The sequence below is a fragment of the Culex quinquefasciatus genome, chromosome 1, assembly GCF_015732765.1.
Source record: "Culex quinquefasciatus strain JHB chromosome 1, VPISU_Cqui_1.0_pri_paternal, whole genome shotgun sequence".
In the NCBI taxonomy this organism is placed as follows: domain Eukaryota; kingdom Metazoa; phylum Arthropoda; class Insecta; order Diptera; family Culicidae; genus Culex; species Culex quinquefasciatus.
This window is the reverse complement of record NC_051861.1, coordinates 5,283,729-5,305,406: the sequence shown is the minus strand read 5'-3', so window position 1 is coordinate 5,305,406 and position 21,678 is coordinate 5,283,729. Positions and strand designations below refer to the sequence as shown.

Genomic DNA, 21,678 nt, shown 5'->3' with positions numbered 1-21,678 from the left:
TTTTGAAAATTTACTCTAGAATTCACGATTTAGAAAAATGCCAGGAATTCCCGGGATCGCCACACCTTTTGAAATGCATTTTCCTACATTTAAAAGCATATTTAGCATGTCTGAGCGATCAATAATATCAATAGTACATACCCGTTGCAAAAAAAAGAAAAATCGGCGAAAAAAATCTCAATTTTAAAATAGCAAACATGTTGTAAAACTATTTCATTAAATTTGGATATTTTAAGTTCTTGACCCGGAAAATAGCAAACATGTTGCAAAACTATTTCATTAAATTTGGATATTTTAAGTTCTTGACCCGGAAACCCCATGAAAAAAAAACGAGGCGCTTTCAGTTGCCAGTCATAAAACCATTTCCCCAGAACCAATTCACTTAAAATTTCTTTCCCATCAAGAACCAGTTGCGTTTCGCAGCAAAAAAAAAAGTAGATTGATAACTTCACTCCGATATGTCACGGTGTCAAGTTTAAGCAAATTTAGGCAACCTGGCTTGTGATTTCGCAAAGCCATAAATTTTATTGCTATTAAATACGACCCGTTTTACAACCCACCCCCAAACTGTTGAAGTTCTTATCGGTCAAAGTGCGACACTTCTAGAACGAGAATCCTTCCGAAAAATCGTCGTCGTCGTCGCCATGTGCGTGCGTGCGTGCGTGTTCTTGAGCGTCGCGACGCCGCCGCCAACTTGAAGAAATTGGCGCGCTGCTCTTGCTCCAGTTGTATAAATAGGTAGTCGGGTTCTTGGACAGGTTATCAGTTCCCTGCTGGGTGGCAAACCGAGAACCAGCCTTGCCTTAGAAAATTACTCGTCAGTCAGTCGGTGTGGAGTTGGTCGTCGCGTCGTGCAAAAGTGAGCAAGCGAAAAAAAAAGAAAATGAATCGATTTGTGCAACTCGTGGTCGTGGCCACGTGGCTCGTTACGATTGTCCACTCCGGGTTGATCCTGCGGGACGTGAACGATCTGGAGGAGGAGGAGGCGGAGTTGGGCGAGGACGAGATCGACCTGTCCTCGGTGGGAACGGCCATCTACGGCAATCCGGACGAGGCCGTGGGGGCCCGGGTGGCCACCTACGATCCGGAGACGGCCCTGGTGAACGTGGAGGAGCTGGGGTCGTACGCCGAGGGCGACATGCTGATTACGCGCCCCGCCGGACGGAACGGAATGGCTGATGTGAGCACGCGCTGGCCCGGCGGCCAGGTGCCGTTCGTGATCAACGGGAACTTTCGTGAGTGATTTTTGTTTGATGATGGTAGTGAATATTCGTTGAAATGTCAGTGTTAAATGCCCGTGTGAGAAACAGTAAAAAAATCATGTTACATCTGGTAATGTAAACAGATTTTTTGTTAGAAAATGATGTTTTATATTAAGTACCTGGAAAATTTGTGATTTCAAATTTTTTTATGGTAGAATTACATCAAATCAATAATCTTGTACTTGAAGATTTCTTAAATATTTTTGAAAAACTTAACTTATGATTATTTTAAGCCCAAGTTTCAATGTTTTAACATAAAAAAGACCTGAACTGTGTAAATTCGAAAAATGTAATATTTTAAGGTAATATAACACCTTTAATAATGCAATATTACTTCAATTTAGACACAAAAAGTGGATAAAAACACTGGAATAATTTTTAATCTAAAGGAGTAAGGGTGTTGGAGGCTGTTGCAAAAAGATATTGAGGTTTTAAACATATGATTAGAGAATATGAGAAAAAGTCAAACTAATACGGTATCTTTATGCTAATTTTAAAGTGCTTCAAAAGACCTTCCAAATGCAGCCAACAGAATTGGATTTCATTAAGTTGTACGAAGATTTTGACAATTTTAATATTACAGTTCTGACTCGATTATCCGAAGTTCGATTTTCCGAAGGTTTGTATGGTACTTTGGACAAACATTTTTTTCGATTTTTTTATTTTCTTACTTTTAACATAGTTTGGAGTTCTGCGACTTCATTTTAGTCAAATTTGAATGGTTGATTGCCTGTGACACACAGTAGAAAAACTCGCACTTAAAAATATAATTTAAAATATTGTTTTTTTTTTACAATTTTCCAATTTACAAATTGGTAAGCTCAAAAATTCTTAAATTTTAAAATTCAAGCACCTAAAACTCTAAAAATAAAAAATGATTTGAAATTCTAAAAAACAATCCGTTTTTAAATTTTATTATACAGCAATTCCCCACGAACAGCATGGAGAAAACAAAAGTCGGATCGGGCTCAAAATATGTCTAGGGGTTCCCTGGCCGAAATAGCTGGACTAGTATTTTTCGTTTGAAACACAAACGAAAAACATTTTTCGAACCACCCTAACACAGCATAGGTCACCCTAATGCAGGGTGACCACTCAAATTCCATTTTCAAATTTCCGACTTTTTCCCGACTTTTTTCCAGACTTTTCCAGAATGCTCAAATAATAGGCATTTCTTATCTAAAGAATGATTTCAAACAAAAAACTTTCTATAAGAACAGTCAATATTAACCACCGATCAAACCGATCACCGAAAATCAAAAATGGAATTTCATTATTATGATTCATAGTAGAGACACAAACAATTAGTCTTTGAAAAGTAATCGAAAGTTCAACTATACTTATGACTTCCATGTTATTTTTTAAATTGGCAAACGTATAGTTTTTGTTACTTCGTTTCAACTGGAAATGACAAAAAGTTAAAGATAACTGAACTTAAAATAGTGTTCCTATTTTTTCAAAACTTCATCATCATTTTAAATCAAAGAATTATTGAAACATAATTGCTGTTATTATTAATTCAAAGGATTTAGAAAAATGTCAAGGAATTCATTAAAAAAACTGTTTTTGCCAGGTTGGATTATTTTTTTTTGCAATTTGAAGATTTTCTTTAAGTTTACAAAACGTAAAAAAGTTTTTAATTTTGGATTTTATTCGATATTTAAGTTTTCCGAAAACTGAAAATCAAGCTTTATTTATGGTAGGTAATTTACCTATACTCACAAAAAAAAGTTCAAGGGCAACATTTGAAAAAAAAACATATTTTAAATTACTAAACCAATTTAGGGGAACAGCATCTAATTCCAGCGTGCCTCTAATGTTGGCAGGTAAGAACTTTGACATTCAATTAAAGCTAATTAAAAGCGTTTTCAACTGAAATCGAGTGATAAATAGCTCAATAAGAAGTGAGTAAGCAAGTTTATATCAAAAGTTTTGCAAATTTAGTTGTTTAAATAGTGAAAATCAGCAAATTGGATGGAATTAGGCGCGAGTGATTAACCTGCCAAAGATACGAGAATTTCCCCTAGTTAAACAATTAAAAATATTCGCCAAAAAAAAAACCGTTGCCAAACTCAAGTTGGAATCTGTTTTCAAATATCCAATGATGTGACAAAATGAATTAGAATCATAATTCTAAGCTGGTCATTAGCCTCTATTTTTATATTAGTTTTTCATTAATTTTACCTCTTGTTTGATGAACAAAAATTAATAGCGATCATTTGATTCATAAAAAATATTATGAAAATCTGTGTCAAAGACTCTAATAATCATTAAGATTTTGAATGCCTTTTACTGTTTTTCTATACTCAAATATACTCAAATATACTGAAATAGTGAATGGAACCTTAAATTTAAAGCATGTTACTAAAGCAGAAATTAGTGAATTCAATTTGAAATTGGTGCAAAATATTACAAAATTATTCAAGAGCTAAAAAAAAAATTTTCAAACAAGTATGCTCAGAATTCCAGACTTTCTGACAAAAAATCATAAATTCCCGACTTTTTTTCTCGATTTTTGGCGGATTTCCCGATTTCCCGACTTGAGTGGCAATATTGTGAGCCCGATCCGAGCCCCTTTGTTTTTTTCCATGCTGTTTTCGAGGGTAATTGCTGTATAGAGATTTACAATTTCGTGCATTTGTCTCTACAAGGTGGATAGTAGAAGAGGAAAGTTTTAAAAGTTTTGAATCTTTTTGATAACTGGTAATATTTTTTTTTATTTTTTTATATTTCAACAATTTGGCATCGAGTTTATCTTTTGTTTTGTAGAGTTCGTCAAGCTTGTCTACATCTTTTTCTTCCCGGATTTCATACATTATCTTGATAAGTTTATCAACATAATAATCTTTTTTTTCGATTATCCAATTTCTCCCAAATTCATATAAAAAGAGTTTCGAGAGTTTAAATCTGGAGTTTTTTTAAAAAAGGTCCAATAAATTTTTTTTTTAGTTTTTGCATTGGGGCATTAAAAAACATCCAAAAAGCAAAAACTGAAAATTTGGTTTATTGGGCCCTTTAAAATAGAAAAAAAAACTCAGGAAATTTACCATTCAACTTTTAGCGCTAAATCTTCAATTTTGCCGACAGTACCAAATCGATCAGAAAAATTGTAAGAACAGCCTGCAATATTGTATGGTATTTGTATTAAATAGAATAATGATGCAAAATGACTCCTTTTGTCATAGTAAAAGCATGGACAAAGTGTCATCCAAACAACGAAGTAGGGTATTGTCCCTATTTTTGGCCTATACCTATTTTAGGTTTACCAAACTTAATTCAACGAAATGGTGCCTTTCACCAAATCTGGCAGGAATCTGCCACTTGAGAATGATTCGTGCTGTCATTATCTTCATTTTGGTAAGCAAGAATTATTCACGTTTTCCTCGTAAATTAGAAAAATGCAATAAATATATCACTCTTGAGCATGAGCATGAGCATGAGCATGAGAGACCACCCATGGTTGTCCTTCTCCGTTGCTGAACAGGACCATAATATCCCATCAGCACAACCGGTTACACGCTTCAACGATCAAATGATGTTTCCCTTATCAACAGCATGCAGGAATGCGCTGAAAAGATAAAACATCACGATTATCAAAACTAGAGCCGGTGCGAATAGGAAATAGTCGTTGGCCACCAACGGCGCCCGCCATGTCAGTTTGTAGATCTCGAGGGAATGGGACGGGAATGTTAGTTAGCACAGGCTGCTACCAAGGGTGGGTTCTATCGATATCCACACCCCCGCGTGTGCCGGAAAACTACTTCTACTTGGGATTTTGTTAGTGGGTAAGGGTAATGGTCAGGATTCAACATAGAGGATGATGATGCGACCCAATAATCAATAAATTTTGTTTAATGGTGTGATGTATTATGCATTCTCAAGGCAATCAGTCGGAGTATGCGGATGAGACAATTCCCGGTTATTTGGTGTTGAGTTTAGCATAAATGATTTAATCTTAGACAGCCGGCTGTGGAAAGATAAAACGAAATAAAATGCGAAAACGCGAAACCGCCCGGATTGAAATACACGCACAATCGGGGGGACAACAGAGACGGAAACGGCAACGAAAATCCTGCGTGAGGACCGCGACGCACACCGTTCAAATTCTCCAACGCAACTCTGCAATAAATATATCACTCTTCACTTTTTTCTTGGCAAATTGCTACTTGCCTATTAGGTCCAAAATTTTCACCACTTTTGCTTACCGCTTCAACAAGTCAACACGCTCAGCACATGGATGAGGGCCGTCCCCCGAATCTCAAACCACCGGCAATGTATTTTATCACTAAACTGCCACCAAATCAATAAAATAACTGATTAAAGTTGCTTCGTCCATATCGGAGAGAAATGGACATATTTTCGGTACCTTTGGCAATTCTACAAACTGTACCAGTGTGTGTGCGCTTCAGGAATGTTACAGTCTTTATTGCATATTACACAGCGAGAAATGATATTTTTATCAAATATATGATTAAGTACGAGCATTAGCATTAACAAACCAACTTATTCATATAGAATATGCTAGGTTGCCTATAGCAGCCTTTGAGCATACAACAAATTAAAAGTACGCTCTGCTTTGTAGGCCCAAAATAGGGACAAATACCCTAATAACAACAAAATTCAAAATTTCAATTCTACATCAAACGTGAAAGCGGCCTAGCCTACTGCATAAAGTTTACCGCAGAGATGATTCGTTGAAGTGGGTTGAGTTTGAGTACGGAGTGTTCAAACAGTAACACAATTCTGAATCTACAAGAGAGGATTTCGGTTTTAGTGAGCAAGTGAATGTAGCAATGTATTACATTTTAAGTTAATATTTCTATACATACCTTTAACAGAGGCCAAAGACATGCAGCTGATCGAGGACGCGTTCAACGAGTACCACAGCAAGACGTGCGTCCGATTCAAGCCGCGAATGGGCGAAAAGGACTACATCTCGATCGAGAGCTCCCAGAGCGGCTGCTGGTCCAGCGTGGGCCGCATCGGTGGCAAACAGGAAGTGAACCTGCAGATGCCGGGCTGCACCACCAAGGTCGGCACGATCGTGCACGAGTTGATGCATGCGCTTGGATTCCTGCACGAGCAGAACCGATCCGAACGGGACAACTGGGTGACGATCATGACGCAGAACATCCAGCGGGGCACGGAGAACAACTTTGCCAAGGCGTCGGCCACAACGACGACGGCGTTCGGCGTGCAGTACGATTACGGCAGCGTGATGCACTACTCGACCAATGCCTTCTCGGCGAACGGAAAGCCCACGATCGTGGCCAAGGTGAGTTGGATCCCCCTCCTCTTCTTTTTTATGCGGTTCTGGTTTGTGATTTTGTGTGTTTTTGGTTTGTTTTTTTTTTTTTTTTTTTTTTTTTTATTGTGACACTCACAGAACTCCTTCTCCGGAACCATCGGTCAAAGGGACGGGTTCAGTTCGCTTGATATCCGGAAGATCAACCTCATGTACAACTGCAAATAGGACACCACACAGTCTGATACAAACACATCAAAACGGAACAATGCGGAACAACATCATACACATGTGCACACAAACATACTGGAACTAACTACCTCAACGTGTTTTTAACAATTATTTTATTTAGTATTATGTTTGTTTAAGGAATAAAAAATATTATTAGTCGGTGTGAAGGATTAGCAATTTGGTTTGTCGTTTTCGGTTTCTTTGTTTAACTATTTCACCACCAGGTGTCGGTAGGTCGCCACAGGGATCTTGCATGCAAGATTCACTTCAAAACTTTATATTGCACACAACTATTTCAAACTCTCACCAAATTTTCACGTGATTTGTGTACATAACCTCACCTCCCCCCTACCTAGAAATCCGGCGGCAATAAAATGGGCCAACGGAACGGTTTCTCCAGCCTGGACGTGGCCAAGCTCAACGCCATGTACGGGTGCAACAGTGCCAACATTGGAACCGCTCCGGTTGCTTCCGCCGGAAAGCCTCAACGTCCTGCGCGACCCTCGCGCCCCTTCAAGAAACCCAACGGAGGTGGTCCCACCGGGGCCCAGGTCGTCGGCTTCATCGGCAATCTGATCGGGGCCGCCTTCGGGGACAACGAAACAACGACGGAGGAGTAGCCAGTTTTTGCTTCGAATTTACACGATTCTCTCTACCTCATTTTTTTTGGAAAGTTGTAAAGTGACGAACAAATTTTCTACAAATAAAATAAGCCTAAACCTAACCTGAACAAAACCCTCGTTTACTTCAACCCACTTTGCTGATCCGTCTGTCTGTCTCCTTCCGCAGCGTTCCACCAACGGGGCCAAGATGGGCCAGCGGGAAGGGTTCAGCGCGAGTGACGTCGAAAAGATCAACCGGATGTACCAGTGCTCGGGCGATTCCATCGGAACGGGGCCGCCCATCAGTTTGCCCTTCCCGGTGCCGCCACCGTTCAACGGAATCGGTTCCGGCGGTGGTGGTGGTGCATTCCCCACCGGACCCTACCCAAACGGTGGACCGTTTTATCCCGGCTATGGATACTATCCGAGTGGACCGGGGGGACCACAGCCGTACTATCCGGGTGGTTATTATCCGCAGGGACCGGGACCGTATCCGGCGGTTGGACCTTATGGATACGGACCGTACTACCCGTACGACGAAAAGGACTCCGAGATGTACGATTTGGTGCAGGAAAATCAAGTTGAATAAAGAATTTTGATTATATTTCAAAGTTAAAAAATTTAGAAAAAATTAAAAATCAAATTAAAAAAAAGATCTACAAAACTCTTCATGATAGCTTTTGATTAAATGATTAAATTTTTAAATGATCACAGCAACCTACGATTTTCCCCAACTGTCACTAAACCCTGAGAAATCTTCACCCGCAAAAGCATGTGGTCCCTCGGCAAATTCCGCTTCGGCGCGGCCGCCCTGCTCCGCCCGGCCTTGTCGGTCCCACCAACCTGCCGCCTCCAGCACACCATCCCCCCGGAGCTGGAGAAGGTCGCCCAGGAGAAGGACCCCAAGTTCTCGGAGATGGTGCAGTACTTTTTCCACAAGGCGTGCGTCAAGCTGGAACCGAGGCTGGTCGAGTACCTGAAGAAGAACCCCCGCTGGACGGAAGAGGACCGCAAGAAGCGCGTCCAAGCGATCATCGACATTGTGGCGAGCGTGGCCAGCACGGTGGAGATTCGGTTTCCGGTGATGCGCGAGAGTGGCCACTACGAGGTGCTGACCGGGTACCGGTCGCACCACTGCGTGCACCGACTTCCGGTGAAGGGCGGGATACGGTTCTCGATGGACGTTTCGCGGGACGAGGTGATGGCGCTGGGTGCGTTGATGACGTACAAGTGTGCGTGCGTGCACGTGCCGTTTGGAGGGGCGAAGGGCGGGATTAAGCTGGATCCGGGCGCGTACACCACGAAGGAGCTGCAAGCGATTACGAGGCGGTACACGATCGAGCTGGCCAAGAAGAACTTTATCGGGCCGGGGATTGACGTTCCGGCGCCGGACATGGGAACGAGCGATCGGGAGATGTCGTGGATTGCGGACCAGTACGGGAAGACGATTGGACATAGAGATATCAACGCGTTGGCCACGGTTACCGGGAAGCCGCTGCATCAGGGAGGAATTCGTGGCAGGACGGAGGCCACCGGAAGGGGCGTGTTTATTGCGACGAATGTGTTTGTTCGGGATCCGGAGTGGATGAAGGTGATTGGGTTGGAACCGGGGATGGAGGGGAAGACGGTGATCGTGCAGGGCTTTGGGAACGTGGGAATGCACGCGGCGCACTTCTTCAACAAGGCCGGCTGTAAGGTGATTGGCGTTCAGGAAGTGGACGTTTCGTTGATGAACGAGGAGGGAATCGACGTTGACGAGTTGGCGCAGTACAAGTTCGAGCACAAGTCAATCAAGGGATTCCCGAAGGCGAGCGAAGCGACGACAAATCTGATGGAACATCCGTGCGACATCCTGATTCCAGCGGCAACCGAGAAATCAATTACTTCAGATAACGCCGCTAACATCAAGGCCAAGATCATCGCGGAAGGCGCCAACGGACCAACGACTCCCGCAGCCGACAAGATCCTGCAGGGCAACAAAGTCCTCGTTATCCCTGACCTGTACTGCAACGCCGGAGGCGTAACCGCGTCCTACTTTGAATACCTCAAGAACCTGAACCACATCTCGTTCGGCAAGCTTTCGTTCCGTCAAGAAGCGGAAAATCTACGTCAAATTCTCAAATCTGTCCAGGACTCGCTGCGGGATGCCGGCGTTTGCGTCGAGGTCAAGCCAACGGAGGAGTTGCGTCACTATCTGGACAATGCGAGCGAAGCGGATGTGGTAGCCTCGGGACTCAAGTACGTGCTGGAGACGGCCGGTTTGGGAATTATGACGATTGCGAACCAGCATCAACTCTGTCTGGACCTGCGAACCGCCGCGTACATTTGGTCTGTGGAGAAGATCTTCAAGACGTACGAAGGAGCTGGATTGTCCATGTAATCGCTGTCCGTATATAATAAATTGTTGGAATTTCTTTCCGGAGTTGAACACCCTACAAAATTACCAATTAAACAGTGTATTTTTTCAAACTTCAATGAAACATATTTTGCAATTAATAGAGAAAAAAAAAGTCGCCTAAACTAGCAATCTCACAGATCCATACTCATGTCGTCCGCGCTGGTGTCACTTACCGGCGAAGCGTTCGAGTCGTACTCGTCAAACTTGAGCTTTAACCGTGGCGGCGCCCCATCCGGGCCAGTTCCCGGCGTTCCCGCCACTCCCGAATCTCCTACGCCAGCTGCCTTTCCGCCCATCTCATCATCCCGGGTTTCCTCACTGTCGTCCTCTTTCCCACCAAGCTCGATGTCATCCTCACCGTCAGCGTAAAACGGCAGCGGAGCCTCCTCGGCCAAGTCTTCAATGACGTACTTCAAGATCGTGGTCGTAAACACGTCGTCCCGCTTCAGCGAAAGCGACTTGTGGAACGACTCCACCGCATCGTCCAACCGTCCCATCAACGCCTGCACAAACCCGATCGCCGTGTACGTGGCCCCACTCAGCGGCTTCAAGAACAACGCCCTCCGGTGAAACTCCAGCGCTTCCTCGAACTTTTTGTTCTTCCGACAGCAATGTCCCAAATTGTTCAGCAACGGTTCCCACCGCGCCGAAATGGGCTCCCCGTTCGCCTTGGCCATACTCTGCACCATGTCCAGCGTCGTCCGGAACACCTCCTCCGCACTCTCGTACAGCTCGTACTCAAACTTGATCACCCCCAACTCGTGCAGCACGTAAACGTCCAACGGCGCAATCGACATCGCCTGGTAGAAGAACTTCTCCGCCATCTCCAGGTTCTTCGTCAGTCCGCACTCCACCCCAATGTACAGCAGGGGCAAATGACACCCACGCATCAGCTGCGTTGCTTTAAAGTACGCCGCCATGGCCTGGTCGTGTTCGTTCTCCTTGGCAAAGGAATGCCCGTACGCGAGCCATGCCGGCCCGTACAACCGGTCCAGCGTGGTCGCCTTCGACAGGTACCGCCGGGCGGGGTCACTTTTGCCGATCAGGTCGTAGTAGCAACCCACGGCGTACCACGAGATGGCGTCGTCCGGGTAAAAGTCCACCAGCTTGTGGGCCACGTAAAACAGCTTGTTAAAGTCCTTCATCTCCATCAGGCAGCCGATCTGGACCGTCAGGCTGCGCTTGTGGTACGGGTCGCGCTTCAGGATTCTGCGGGTCATGAGAAAGAATAAATTGTGTGGAGTTAGTTTTGAACTCATGGAATTTATTATTAAACATATGCTGTAAATGAACTTCCCAGCTTTGAAAATAACAAATAAGGTTGTGAAGTGTACAGGATAGCTGACGATTTCTTTTATATACATATTATAAACTTTGATGAAACCCCCTACAGATGCCACGTAGTTTATAGTTGGTCGGAATTCTCATAAAAAAAATCTCGAATTTTAACATTTCATTGAAATGTTCAAAAAAAAAATCAGGTTCTAACAGAAAAAAATACATTGAAATAATGTTTCTAAATAAAAAAACCAGAAAATTCAACAATTTTAAAATTTTACACTATTTTTTTATATTCCGATATTTCCGTAGTAACAGTTCAATTGGGCGAATCTGAGTTGGTAAACAAGCAGTCTATCCCTTTTGCTCAAGTGGCAGTTCGCGTCAAGTAAGAGGTGGATAGACTGCATGTTTACAAATGCAGATTCGCCTTATTGAATTTATAAACTCTCAAACACTCAACCCACTTTTTCGCGGTCTTAGCCTGTCAGCCCAAAGGAAAAAAAACACTTTTTTGTTTGACACTTTTTACACAAAGGACACAAAGTCAAACTAAAAAGTGGTGCACTTGTCTGTACACGGGACTCACACTTACTATTAAAGGCTGGTATGCCGATCGGAAGGAAGGCAAAACTCCATATAAAAAAACGTCCAAGAAACGGTCAAGGAAAAGGTCACGAAAAGATTTTTCTTAAGCGGTACGCAGCTGAAAAGTAACAGAAACGGAACGATTGCGTTTGACGTTTCTTCGCGCGGTGCTTGTTTGTAATAGGTTTTGATGAAAAAATCAAAGAATTGTAATTTTCCATTTTGCATGCAACTGATAATTACAAACGTTTTAATAATTTTGTATTGGGTATAAAAATATTCAAAATTCCCGCCGAATCTTAAAAAGCAGAATATTAAAATTAAAAGGGAAGATTTAGTTTTTTTGGTCGAAATGGAGTAAAAAAAAAGAAGTTGTCTTTATAGATGTCGGCCATCGTGCCACCAACTATTAATTGCTAGTACCAAACAGCTACCTCTGGATTATGAGTCCCCTGCGCTGTCCGATTGATCCACACTCGCGGGTCCAAAATGAAGTAAATCGGAGTGAAATTAAACTTGACAATAATCATACAAATATCTATGTTTTTACTAAAAATACAATAATAATCTGAAATTTTGAAATCAAACCAAGAATTTAAGCATTTAAGAATTTAAGAACTTAAGAATTTAAGAATTTAGGAATTTAAAAATTCAAGAAAAAAACATTTGTACCAGCCTTGTTTTATAGTTTCCAAATTTACTTATTTCCTGATTTCCTAGTTTCCGAATATCCTAATTTCCTAATTTCCTAATTTACATATTTCCAAATTTCTTAACTTCCTAACTTCCTAAACTCCTAATTTCGTAATTTCTTAATTTCCTAACTTCCTAATTTCCTGATTTCCTAATTTCCTAACTTCTTCATTTCCAAATTTCCTAGTTTCCTGATATCCTAATTTCCCAATTTCCTAACTTCCACACTTCCTAATATCCTAATTTCCTAATTTAATTTCCTAACTTCCTAATTTCCTAGTTTCCTAATTTAAAAATTTCCTGATTTCCAAATTTCCTAACTTCCTAACTTCCTAATTTCCTCATTTCCAAATTTCTCAACTTCCTAACATCCTAATTTCCTTTCATATTAATTTCCTAATTTCCTAATTTCTTAATTTCCTAATTTCTTAATTTCCTTGTTACCTTATATCATAATTTCCTAATTTTCTTATTTTCTATATTTTACTAATTTGCTAATATCATAATTTCCAAATTTCCTAATTCCCTGGTTTCCTAATTTCCTGATTTTTTGATTTCCTTATTTCATAATTAATTTTTTTTTAATTTAATTTTTTTTCTAGTTTCAGAATTTAAGAATTTTTTTTTTTGTTTTTTTAATAAGAAATTTTCAATTATTGATTTCTTAATTTTGTTCATAATTGTTGTTAAAAGTTTTTAAATGAACATTTTGAATCTATTTAATTCCGATTTAATTTTAACTTTTGAATATTTTTAATCTTTTTATTTTTTCCTCGAAAGAACCTCAAGCACGCACACCGTCAATCGCGCTCATACTGAACTGTCAACTTTTTTGGGGGGGGGGGGTCACGAAAAGAATACGCAACATTTCTTGACCGCGTTCCTTCCGATCAGCATACCGTACTTAAACAAAAAGGTTTGGTAAAATGCTTTCTAGTCAGAAATTTTAATGTGTTTCAAAGTATAATGATTTCCTATTTCTTTCTAGCAAAAGTTTTTTGTCAGGCGACTTCTAGCTGGTTTTTTTGACTGACCGCCCGATATGTCAGCCAACATATTTCACAGGGCTGTAAAAGCTCGACATTCTACGCGCGTATGTATTGCTAGGGTGTAATATCAAAATCGATTTTCCAGCACAGCACTTTTCAGTTCCTTTTGGGGTCCTAAAAAACTCCTCAAAGTTTGGGACCGATTCCATATAAATTTGTATGGGGAAAACCATTTTTTAGGATTTTTATATTTAACAATTCGACGTTTCATGCCATATCAAAACCGGACTCATATTCGGATGCTCTGGAAGGTGCTCTTCAACTTTGCCGAAGAAAGTATGGTGCTAACTTGCTCCTGAAAGAAGATACAGCGTGTTCAAAACTCGTCTAAAACGTGTTTTTTGCTCGAAAATCACGTTTTATACGAGTTTTGGGGGCTCTATATCTTCTTTCAGGAGCAAGTTAGCACCATACTTTCTTCGGCAAAGTTGTAGAGCACCTTCCAGAGCATCCGAATATGAGTCCGGTTTTGATATAGCATGAAACGTGGATTTAATAAATATCAAAATCCAAAAAAATGGTTTTCCCCATACAAATTTATATGGAAAATTGAATCGCTTTGCGCAAAGTGAGGACTAAACCAATTGGTCCCAAACTTTGGGGAGTTGTTGAGGACCCCAATAGGAACTGAAAAAGTGCTGTGCTCACTAAATTTGGACAACTTTAATTTTTTCCATACAACCATATTACACCCTAATGTATTGCGTGTACGTACACGAAAATAAAGTGAGGTTGAATTTTGTCAGCCAGCAAAACCAAATGGTGCGCTAGTGCGCGAAACGTCATAAAGCTCTATCCCAGTCAAATCAATCCGAATTCTGAAACGGAATCTAATTAGAATCGCAACAACCGCTTCCGTGTTCGAACCGGTTGTTGCGTTTGAAACGGAATTTGTATACGATTCTAATTAGATTCCGTTTCAGAATTCGGATTGATTTGACTGGGATTGTTTGCATCAGGACACTGTGACGAGAAGTTCGTAATTATTGGGTTAAATTATTATTTTTTCACTGGGCCTGGAAAGCCTTAGTAAGAGGTAGTAAGTAGTATGTGTGAGCTCTGTGTAAAGAGGGTGTCAAACAATCACGGTTTCAGTAAATTCCAAAATTCAGAAAAAAAAATCAAAAAATAAAATAGAATTAAAATTTTGAAAATTCCAAATTTTAGAATTTAAAAATACAAAAATATAAAAATTTCAAAATTCAAAAATGGCAAAATTTTAAAATTTAGAAATTTATAAATCCAAAATACTAGAATAAGAAACGCCTCCTTTCATCTAACTATCCCTACCTGTAAGCTATTTCGAAGGTTATTTTGTAGCTTTTTTCCTTCAGTAGATTTACTCGATTGATTAAGCACCCGCAAGCTCTGTTCCCAACTTTGAATTAATCAGCTGTTGAAAGGTAGTCCACATCTCAGCTTAGGATAGTAACAACGAAATAAATGAAATGAAATGAAATAAATCCAAAATTTTAAAAAATTCAAACATTTTGAACAGTCAAATGAAATAATCAATAAATCTAAAATCCAAGAATTTTAAAATTGGTTCGCAGCTATTGAAGTTTAGGGACCATCCATAAACCACGTGAACACTTTTTTCGGAATCTGTTAACCCCCTAAAGTGTCCACGTGGTTTATAGATGGTCCCTGAACTCTCAAAAACTCACCTCACTTTTTCGTGGTCTTATCCTGAAAAAAAAAACCACTTTTTCGTTTGACACTTTTTACGCAAAGTCAAACTGGAAAGTGGTGCACTTTGTACACGGGACTCACACCTATTAAACCAAAAGGATTGGTGAAAGGCTTTCTAGTCAGAAATTTACTAACACATTCAAAGTATGTTTACACGGCAGCTGGACGTTTGTTTGCATCAGATTTCCTATCTCTTTCTAGCAGCGTACTGCAGAATTCTGCAATTCTGCACGAAATCGGCAGCCGAGCGTTACCGTACTTTTCTGCAACAAAAGTAACTTTTCTCTCAGGCAGAACTTCTGTGGTTTTTGCAAGAAAACCTATCATGTTATACATTTTCAGAAAGGTATTAAAAAGACCTTTCCAATGAGCCCAAAACATTGATGATCTGACAACCCTACCAAAAGTCATTAGCACTTAAGTGTTATTTATACACTTTTTGAAGGCTGGATATCAGATATTGTAATAGAAATATTGTCTGGATCTTCCATGCGAACTATCGTAGAATAGGTTTTTTATCAGACCTTGCCGATGAGCCAGAAATATTGAAGGTCTGCGAACCCTATCAAAAGAAATGATAAATAAAGTTGATTTGTTAAACATGTTAAGGAGGAATGTTGCTGTTTTTACTGAATGTATTGACTTTATGAATGTGAGGAAGGCACCAACCACCTTAAGGTGGATTAAGTAACGTTTTATGTTGATGAGTTCAGGCTTAGTGCTTTAATGAAATATATGTAATATAACGAATTCATTATTTTTAAGTGTTAAAATTTTAACCTGATAAAAAGTTGGTAACTAAAGCCAGTATTACAGCACCGCTTATACCCCAATAAACAAAATGTATCATAAAAACAAATTGGTTTTGAAAACTTTTAAAAGACACATTTCTTTTGAGTTGAATAAATTTAAAATAGATATTTGTTTAAGGATAAATTTTTAAACTTAAATTATTTTTGAACAGACTTAATATGTATGTTAACATAATAGGTAAATTTAATTGACAAATAATAAATTTTCCCTGCAAATGAGCTACCAATGTTTATTTTTATAAGAACCAAAATATTTGATGTATTTTTGTCGAACTTCCAATGAAGGAATCATAAAGGAGGCATTAGACTATACCAAACAAATAATAAATATATTTTTTGCTGAAACAAAACTTACGTTGTTTACATATCATATTTTATATTCTTTAAAATTAAAATACATTGTATTAAAAATCCAGACTTTCGGTATACTCTTCACCACATTTCTCTGTTAAGAAAATGTTCTTTCTTGAATCTTGAATCATTGAAAAAATACCCGTTGGAGTCATATTTTAGGTTGGAAACTCAAATTAAGAATTTCGAAATTTTGACGTCTTCGGATAATAGAGTACGAACCGTTAGATTTTTTTACATTTGAGTTTAAAAATTTATGATTTACAAAATTTTACTTTTTATGTTGAGTTGAATAGGACAATAAGTTCTAGAGGTAAACTTCTTTCAATTACTTTCTTTATCATCCTTTTTTTAAATATTTTGAAATAATTTTAAAACTTTAATACCATATTTGAGTAAATCCACTCAACTGTGTACAATATTGCAGAAAAAGTAAATACTGGAACGCACTACCCAGGCAAAAGTTTTGCCGCTTCTCTCCTTGCAGAACTTCTGCAAAAGAGAGAGATGAAGAGAGCGAGCTGAAAAGTACGGGAACGTGCTGCAAAAAAAGTGACTTATGCTGGCTGCAGAATTCTGCAATTCTGCAAGTACGGGAATAGACTTATTGTTTGCATCAGGACACTGTGACGAGAAGTTCGTAATTTTTGGGTTAAATTATTTTTTTTTTTTCACTGGGTTTAGAAAGCCTTAGTATGAGGCAGTAAGTAGTAAGTGTGAGCTCTGTGTAAAGAGGGTGTCAAACAATCAAGGTTTCAGTAAATTCCAAAATTCAATAAAAAATATTTTAAAATTTTAAAATTAAAATAAAATTTAATTTTAAAAATGAAAAACTACAAACTTTAAAAAAATGTGTATCGGCTTAAAATGACTAAAATTTCATAATTTTTATTTTTTTAAATTTCTGAAGATTTTAATTCAGATAAAAAAAAGTTTAGATTTCCAATTTAAATTTAAAATTTTCAATAAATAAAAAACAATTAAATTCATGAATTTTTTATGCTTTATAATTTCATTTAAGTTTTTGAATCTCAAGTTTTGTAGGTCATTGCGAATAATTAAAAATTAGTGGGCAAAAAATATTGTCTCAAAAGCATAAAAATTGTAATGTAAATAGTTGTCTTATTAACTAAAAACCATTTTAAATGCATTGTTCTGCGGTTATTTTTTTTACTTTTGAAATATTTATAATTTTTCGAAATTTCAAAAATAAAGACTTGGATTTCTTTTAATTTTTTTTTTGTATTTTTTGATTTTTCAATATTTATGAATTGGGTCCTAAAATGAAGCTTGGATTGCTGATATTATTGTTTACAGCGATAAAGCTTGTTTTTCTGAGTACATTGACCCTTTGTACGACCACAAAGAGTTTAAAATGGATTTTTAAATCAATTTTGAAAAATTAACTTCGCGGTCCTTCTTGACAGAAAAGCTCCTACTTGACAGCTCGTTCCAAGGGGACCATAGTTGATCCATCGAAAAAATGTTGTCTTGTAAAAAAATAATTTTGCATTAAAATGAAAAAAAGTGATCAGAAATGGTTTTTAATCGTGTTTTTTACCGTTGTACATAAAAATTTACATAGGGCTTCAGTACCCAATTAAATGCGTACTGAAAAGTTGAACTTATCAGAACTTTTGTTGTTGGCTAGTTCGTTACTTCAGAAGTACATCAATTGCATGGTTTTGATTGAGCCAGTCTCGTCTTATAATTACAGTCTGATTACAAATCTCCAGAAGATTCGACTCCAAACCGTCTGGACGAAATTTCTGGGAGGGGAGGAATGAATGACTTTGCATGAATCGCACATACGGCGCTCACGAGTGAAATCGAAAGTTTTAATGATGGGTCACGTGAATGCACAAATCTACGCGTGGAAGAAAGTGTTGGCACAGATTTAGCTGTCTTTTGAGATTTTTTTAAGAGTAGACAACTGCATTTGAAAAGTTTTTTTTCAATAAATTAAAGTAGTAATTTAAACCAAGAGCTAAAAACTCCAAATCGGTGCCAACAATCAGCATATTTTTGACAATTTGTTGACCTGTGACCTCTTCGTGGCCACCCTTTGGGGAGCATATATTACGACCGTCGGCGAAACCTTGAACTTCAGTTCCGTTCCAGACCTTGGCCAATCGACACGATGTTGGGGCGCGCCACTTCAACCGTTAGTGCGTTTGTTGTGCTTCTGGTGTTATGTATGGTAAGGCGGTCCGGTTAAAGTTTTAAATGTTTTTTAATAACCTTTGATCTTTCTCTTTGAGACGCTGAAAGAATCGAATGGAATCAAGCATTTGAACGATTTGATTGCGAATCTGAACAGAACGTGCGCTTCGCTGGAAAAATGGTGAGTTTGAGGGAAGCGTGTACGCACAACTGACAGTTCCAAACGTCACTTTACACTCAAAGTCGAAAGTAATCGAATCCCAATAAACCCTCACCCACAGGCAAAACTTCATGTCCACCGCGAAGATGTCGATGCCGACGATGGTGACCTCGAGCCAGACCGCTCCGATCGGGTCCTGCAAGCGCATTCCGATGGACGCCAGCGGGTTGTACCTGCTGCAGCCGGCCGAGTCCGTGTACCCCTTTCCGGTGTTTTGTGACCAGGAAACCTTCATCGGAAGCCACGGATGGACCGTGATCCAGAGCCGTCAGGTGGATGGCCAGCTGAGCTTCAACCGCACCTGGACCGAGTACCGGGACGGGTTCGGAACGCCGCGGGGCGAGTTCTGGCTCGGGTTGGAGCGCATTCACCAGATGATGCGTTACGCCCGGTACGAACTGTTGATCGTGTCGAAAACGCGGGACGGCCGGATGGAGGCGGCGCGATACACGTCGGTGACGGTGGCCGGAGAGGACCAGGGCTACCAGCTGATGGTGGGAAGCTTCGTGTACGGAAGCGCGGGCCGGACCATGGAGTTTAGCCACGGGGCACGGTTCAGTACGCCGGATCGGCCGGACGGGGACTTTGATGGGCACCGGTGTGCCCAGCAGATGGCCAGCGGATGGTGGTTCCGAGAGTGCGAGCCGTTGCCGTGAGTTGAGGGTTGGGAGTTTGATAGCAGATTCATTTTACATTTTTGTTGCTTTTAGGGAAAATGCAACGGAAGGGGAGGAACCTAAACCGACGAAACCGGCCATCAAGTGCGACAAGGAAACCCATCCGTACGGTGGACATTTCTACATGGCAGATCCCTGTCTGGCGGAGACGCGAATCATGATACGAGAGTTGTAATGATAGGATATTAAATAAGTCCGGTGAAAAAAATATGGCAGAGGTGGTTTTAACCTCAAAATGAGTATTTTTTCGTCGGAGTGTTTTAACGAAAACAAAGAGCTGTCAATTTGGAATGAAGTAGAAAAAAATCTTATTTGTTTACTTTTTTTCAAGTGACATCTTATCACTTGTCATACTGATATAAAACTTCTTATTATTTATTAAATAAATTAAATTAAAAAAAAATATGTTTGAGTTTTATAACATTTCGCTTAAGATTTAATTGATCTTTTTATTGATATAAATTTGATTTTTTTTTTCATTCAAGGCAATTCGAAATGATACAAAATAGGAAAATTGTGTTAGGTTTTTTGCTATTCTAAAAAAAAACTAAAATTTAAAATTCTACTCACTCGTCGATGACCTTCATGCACTTTTTGTAGTCGCAGTTGTAGAAGAACTTTTCCGCCTTGGACACCACCAGATCCACGCAACCGTCCAGCCGGTCGAAACAGTTCCCGATCGCAATCGCCGACGGACTCTGCACGCTGACCGGGGGCCGACTGATCCGGTAGGGCGTTTCCTGCTTGGACGCGGTTCCGCCACCGGATCCCAGCACGGAAACGCGCGACAGGGACGACTGAATCAGGTAGGACGGCGTGTTCCGGATTTCGTCGAGGATTTTGTTCGCCGGAGACATGATCTTGTTCGGGACCGGGGTGGTAAAGCATTTCGGCAGGGACGATGCCGCAGCGGCAGCCTTGTTGCTTTCGATGTTTTTGCTGTTTTTCATCTTTTCCGTGAGCTCGTGGAGCAGATTTGTGCTCATCGATCCGACCGGGGTCTGCTCGATGTTGGTTTGGGGGGCGATCGATTCGTAATACTTTTTCAGCTTGCTCTCGTAGAGAACTTTTAAAATTTTCCGCTCCGGTTCCGTGCACTGCTGGTCCATTGGAATGTGCTGCATCAGTTCCTTTTCCTCCCAGGCCATCAACATTTCGTGCTGGACCAGGGCGTCCAACGCTTCGGAACAATACACGGATTTGTGCAGGGCCTGCACGTAACAGTCCATCGCCAGGATGCGATTGTCCATGGCCTCGAGAATCTTTCCCTTAAGAAAGTAAATCGACGCCAGCACGTCACACTTGTTGGGCTCATCGAAAACGGCCACGCCCTCAACGGATTCGTTCCGCCCCAAGCCCGGACCAGCCATATTATTCGCCAACGTTTCACAGCTGACCCCGTTCAGCACGTCCAACGCTTCCTGGTACTCTTTCGCCTCGGCCAGGCACTCCGCGGCCAAGTAGTGACACAGCAGATTCCGCTTGTCCAGACCCCGACTCCGGATAACGTACGCCGCCCGGTGGTACTCCCGCAGCAGGAACATACACTGGGCCTGCCAGTACACGTCCCGCGGGTCATTGTTACTCATCACGGTCACCTTTTCCGCCCAAAACAGGGCCGTCTGGTAGCGACGCATATCCATGAAGCTCTTCATAATCCGCCGATACGTGTCCACGTCCACCAGGGAGCTCGAATCCGCCGATTGACCGGCGCCGGCCGCCGCCGTACTGCTGTTGGCTGTATCGGTCCGCATGACTTTTTCAACTCTGGGCATTGACGAACCGCACCAACCAACCGGCCGAAATAACCGCTAGTCACAAAAAGAACACACGAAAACACTTGTACCGGACCAAATCCGGGTTTAAAATTCGCGAGCGCAGAACCAACTTTGGCCGCAGAAAGAGCGTTTTGTTTTGGTTTTTCCGTTGCGCGCCGGTTTGACAGCTGCTGCATGCGGGTTGTTTTTAGATCGCATTCGGGGTGGGCTGAAATTAGATCGCATTGGCGATGGTTTGAACGTGAAACGTAAAGGGATTATTTATTTAACGTAATAAAATCAAAAATATTTTATTTAAATATATTTATCAATTTTTTTTAATCGATCCCGATCCGAGTCCAGATCCGATTATCCGAAGTTTTTTTTTAATAGTGTGGATTATTTCCTAATTGGGTTATGCTCAAATTGCTGATATTATTGTTCACAACAATAAAGCTTATTTTTTAGAGCACGTATCTGGTGTTTTTTTTTTTAAAAAAGGTCCAAATTTAAACCAAATTTCCAGTTTTTTGAATCGAGGATCGCTTGCACTGCAAATCCGGTGGGGGAAACTGACGCACCGGGGAGAACATTCGAGATTTAGGCCTTTGATATGGCGACGAGGGTTCGCCGGAAGTGGCGGCACTTAAGGTGGGGTGG

General features: G+C 40.6%; 4 protein-coding genes across 5 annotated transcripts; 3 read left to right on the top strand and 1 right to left on the bottom strand.

The window, feature by feature from the left end:
* Nucleotides 1-777: 777 nt before the first annotated feature.
* On the top strand, nucleotides 778-7,395 carry LOC6040899 (zinc metalloproteinase nas-4). 2 transcript variants are annotated; one of them, XM_038249795.1, is made up of 3 exons: nucleotides 778-1,235; nucleotides 6,101-6,537; nucleotides 7,095-7,395. In XM_038249795.1, the coding sequence occupies exons 1-3, from the start codon at nucleotides 884-886 to the stop codon at nucleotides 7,356-7,358; spliced, it is 1,053 nt and encodes a 350-aa protein (XP_038105723.1). In that variant the 5' UTR covers nucleotides 778-883; the 3' UTR covers nucleotides 7,359-7,395. The 2 variants fall into 2 exon arrangements, with proteins under 2 accessions (XP_038105723.1, XP_001850227.2); XM_001850175.2 differs by lacking the exon at nucleotides 7,095-7,395 and adding an exon at nucleotides 6,649-6,854.
* A 153-nt stretch (nucleotides 7,396-7,548) lies between these two features.
* Nucleotides 7,549-7,929, top strand: LOC119765148 (proline-rich protein 2-like). The gene has a single exon (XM_038248398.1). It carries the CDS (start codon nucleotides 7,549-7,551, stop codon nucleotides 7,927-7,929), a length of 381 nt encoding a protein of 126 aa, XP_038104326.1.
* Nucleotides 7,930-8,070: 141 nt separating this feature from the next.
* Nucleotides 8,071-9,728, top strand: LOC6040898 (glutamate dehydrogenase, mitochondrial). The gene has a single exon (XM_001850174.2). The coding sequence runs from the start codon at nucleotides 8,113-8,115 to the stop codon at nucleotides 9,718-9,720; it is 1,608 nt and encodes a 535-aa protein (XP_001850226.1). The 5' UTR covers nucleotides 8,071-8,112; the 3' UTR covers nucleotides 9,721-9,728.
* Nucleotides 9,729-9,783: 55 nt separating this feature from the next.
* Nucleotides 9,784-21,209, bottom strand: LOC6040895 (cell division cycle protein 16 homolog). The gene is made up of 2 exons (XM_038267026.1): nucleotides 19,832-21,209; nucleotides 9,784-10,947 (listed from the first exon to the last, which is right to left on the bottom strand). The coding sequence occupies exons 1-2, from the start codon at nucleotides 21,034-21,036 to the stop codon at nucleotides 9,870-9,872; spliced, it is 2,283 nt and encodes a 760-aa protein (XP_038122954.1). The 5' UTR covers nucleotides 21,037-21,209; the 3' UTR covers nucleotides 9,784-9,869.
* Nucleotides 21,210-21,678: the final 469 nt, after the last annotated feature.

What these genes read in the sequence shown, in the direction of transcription:
- LOC6040899 (XM_038249795.1), top strand. Translation starts at nt 884, where the DNA reads ATGAATCGATTTGTGCAACTCGTGGTCGTGGCCACGTGGCTCGTTACG. An exon ending in CGTGATCAACGGGAACTTTC is followed by an intron (nt 1,236 to 6,100) that starts GTGAGTGATTTT and finishes TACCTTTAACAG; the next exon opens with AGGCCAAAGACATGCAGCTG. An exon ending in AGCCCACGATCGTGGCCAAG is followed by an intron (nt 6,538 to 7,094) that starts GTGAGTTGGATC and finishes CCCCCTACCTAG; the next exon opens with AAATCCGGCGGCAATAAAAT.
- LOC119765148 (XM_038248398.1), top strand. Translation starts at nt 7,549, where the DNA reads ATGGGCCAGCGGGAAGGGTTCAGCGCGAGTGACGTCGAAAAGATCAAC.
- LOC6040898 (XM_001850174.2), top strand. Translation starts at nt 8,113, where the DNA reads ATGTGGTCCCTCGGCAAATTCCGCTTCGGCGCGGCCGCCCTGCTCCGC.
- LOC6040895 (XM_038267026.1), bottom strand. Translation starts at nt 21,036, where the DNA reads ATGCCCAGAGTTGAAAAAGTCATGCGGACCGATACAGCCAACAGCAGT. An exon ending in TGCATGAAGGTCATCGACGA is followed by an intron (nt 10,948 to 19,831) that starts GTGAGTAGAATT and finishes CATGACCCGCAG; the next exon opens with AATCCTGAAGCGCGACCCGT.